The 2490-nt window shown below is 43.9% G+C and overlaps 1 protein-coding gene across 1 annotated transcript in view; it reads left to right on the top strand.

Annotated features, from left to right (window-relative positions):
* The window catches only part of LOC105308298 (probable threonine--tRNA ligase 2, cytoplasmic), a 44188-nt gene extending 41823 nt beyond the window's left edge, over window positions 1–2365 (top strand). Inside the window, exon 21 of the mRNA XM_023525474.1 lies at window positions 1470–2365. Within this exon, the coding sequence (XP_023381242.1) occupies window positions 1470–1649 (180 nt within the window). The 3' untranslated portion in view covers window positions 1650–2365. The remainder of the gene's footprint in view (window positions 1–1469) is intronic.
* The last annotated feature ends 125 nt before the right edge of the window (window positions 2366–2490 follow it).

The following is a 2490-nucleotide window of genomic DNA, read 5'->3' as shown; positions in this document are numbered from 1 at the left end:
GGTATAGTTTCAGGAAGAGTCAAGCACATTCCATTTATTGTGCGTTTTATTTCTATTATTATATCGTAATATGTAACGAAATAATTATACTACTCATCATAATGCAGAATCAGATGCCACCGGATGCAGCTTGATTGTCACTTGCCACTGATGTATTACAGTCCCTGTGTAGTCAGTCCTCCCTGCTAATGTTAATCTGTATTTACGGCCGCGCTCCGGAATCATCACCGCCTCAGACCACCGTGGACCATCAGGGGTTAGATTCTCATAAGGAGCCCGCAGCCCAGGTCCCTCGCATGCGCAGTTCACAGTAAGGTTCGTGCTCCTTTGAGAATCTGATGCCTGATGATCTGAAGCGGAGCTGAGGCGGTGATGCGGGGCGGCTGCACATACAGACGAAGCTTCGCTCGCTGGCCCGCCCCACACCTCCTGTGCTGCCCGGTTCCTAAGAGGCCACGGACCAGTACTGGGGGTTGGGGATCCCTGCCGTACAAGGCAAAATAAATCAACATAGAGATGTCCTACCAACAATTTGTCAGCAGAAGTGTTTGACTCTAGTAGGTATGGGTTTGTTTCAATCAGCCTTCCCATGGTGATGGAAACTTCATATTGGACAGAGACAGAGGTTATGGAAGGGTATTGGAGTGTCCACTGACCCGGAGGGTAGAATTAAATGGCCAGACCCTTAGAACAGTAACTGCGACGAGGAACCCAGCCCTTACCAGAATTGTGTTTCTTTCCATTCTGGTCCCTGTTTTTTTCTGATTCTTTATGCTTCTCTTGAACATTTACTTTAGTCCTCTTACTTGCTGACTGATTTCTTCCTTCCAAATGGCAAGGAACATGGCTGCAGATTCCTGCATCGTCTCACAGCACGGATCATTAGAAAAAATGAATTTTTTACCTACTTCCCTGTTGGCTGGTCAGGCACAGGTCTGGTGTCCAGCCCTTGATGCATCAGAGGGTAGAGCCGGGGCGAGAGCTCCCTGGTCCCATTTCTACCCCCAGACCATAGTAGGTGTTCTCTCAAGTGAACAAGAGATGGGATTAGACGTCTTTCCTTCCTTCAAGAAACTGTCAGAGGATGACCTACTGGTTATTAGATTGATATTTAGTGATTAATACTGAAGAAAAATCGGAGTGGCTCCATAGTGTAGTGGTTAGCATGTCTGCTTTACATGTAGAAGGTCCCGGGTTTGTACCCCAGGTGGAGCCACAGACTGTACCCTGCGTGCGCCAGGCCCCGGGGGTGCCAGGCCCCAGGAGCGTGCCCCGAGCGTGTGGGAGGAGACGCTCCACCTTCAGAGAGCCACCCAGTTCTTAAGGGTAAACAGCAACATCCATAGGTCAGGAGTGGAAGTTGGGGAGGCGGGACCCTAAAGAGGGGAGAAGAAAATTAAAAAAAAAATACCGAATAAATAACCAATAAGACACAAGTGTCATGTGACTGTTCGCTTAATGTTTAGTAAATTGTCGATTTAAAATTTCCCTTTTCTACAGTGGTTGGAGAAAAGGAGAAATCAAATAATGCCGTAAATGTTCGAACGAGAGACAACAGAATTCATGGAGAGATTTCAGTAACTTCCGCCATCGACAAATTGAAGAATCTCAAACTGTCGCGGACCCTGAATGCTGAGGAGGAGTTCTGACATCCTTCCTTGTGGTCCCGTCTGCGTAACCTTGTTTTGACCCTTGAGAATGTATTTTTCTTAATTAATGTTAGTACTTCTTCTGAGAACTTTGGACCCACTGACAGGGCCCCTGATGGGCACAGCGAGAAAAGACAATGAATGAGTAGCTGACACATGCAATGTTACTTCACTTATGTGCCTGGGGACAAGAACAGGGCAGCTTGGGAAATTTTACATTTTAAATTTCCCAAATGTCTCGAGAGACTTAAATGGGAAAATGTTATTCATTGAAAGAAATACTAGGAAATGAGGATTACGAGTTTTTATTGCTAAGATTTGTGATTTTCGAAAGATGGGCTTCGAATAAAAGTACAAACTTTTTAGAATAGGGCAGAAAATCTTATTTTCTCATAACATTATGTTATTCTCAGTTTTTATGGTTGTCCCACTAAAGTTCACACCGAAACTTTTATCTCCAAGATTGGAGTAATTAATTGGTTTGTTTGTTTATTTATTTTCCTTAATTAGTTTTAGCTAACCAACTACCACGAGAGAAGCAGCTAATACTAAATACTGGGTTATCGACAAAGGACTCTGAACTCCAATTCAGTGTTGTAGAAACTACTGTCGTTTGCACCGTAGGTTAAGAGTCGCCATTTTAATGCTTCTGATTGACGACCGATCCTTGTTCATCTTTAGAAAAAATAAATTTCCAAATCAAAGACATCACAGCATTCCCGGTGTCTCAGCTCAGGGTTACGTCACAATAATCTCCCCTAGAGTCAACTTACTTTTTTGATGGGATGACATTCCACTGATTAACATACTCGAATGCATTTTTGATTTTAACTAAAGGGAA

This window comes from Pteropus vampyrus, unplaced genomic scaffold, assembly GCF_000151845.1.
Source record: "Pteropus vampyrus isolate Shadow unplaced genomic scaffold, Pvam_2.0 Scaffold564, whole genome shotgun sequence".
NCBI classification, from domain to species: Eukaryota; Metazoa; Chordata; class Mammalia; order Chiroptera; family Pteropodidae; genus Pteropus; species Pteropus vampyrus.
The sequence above is the reverse complement of the archived record's forward strand: the minus strand, read 5'-3'. Positions and strand labels throughout refer to the sequence as shown.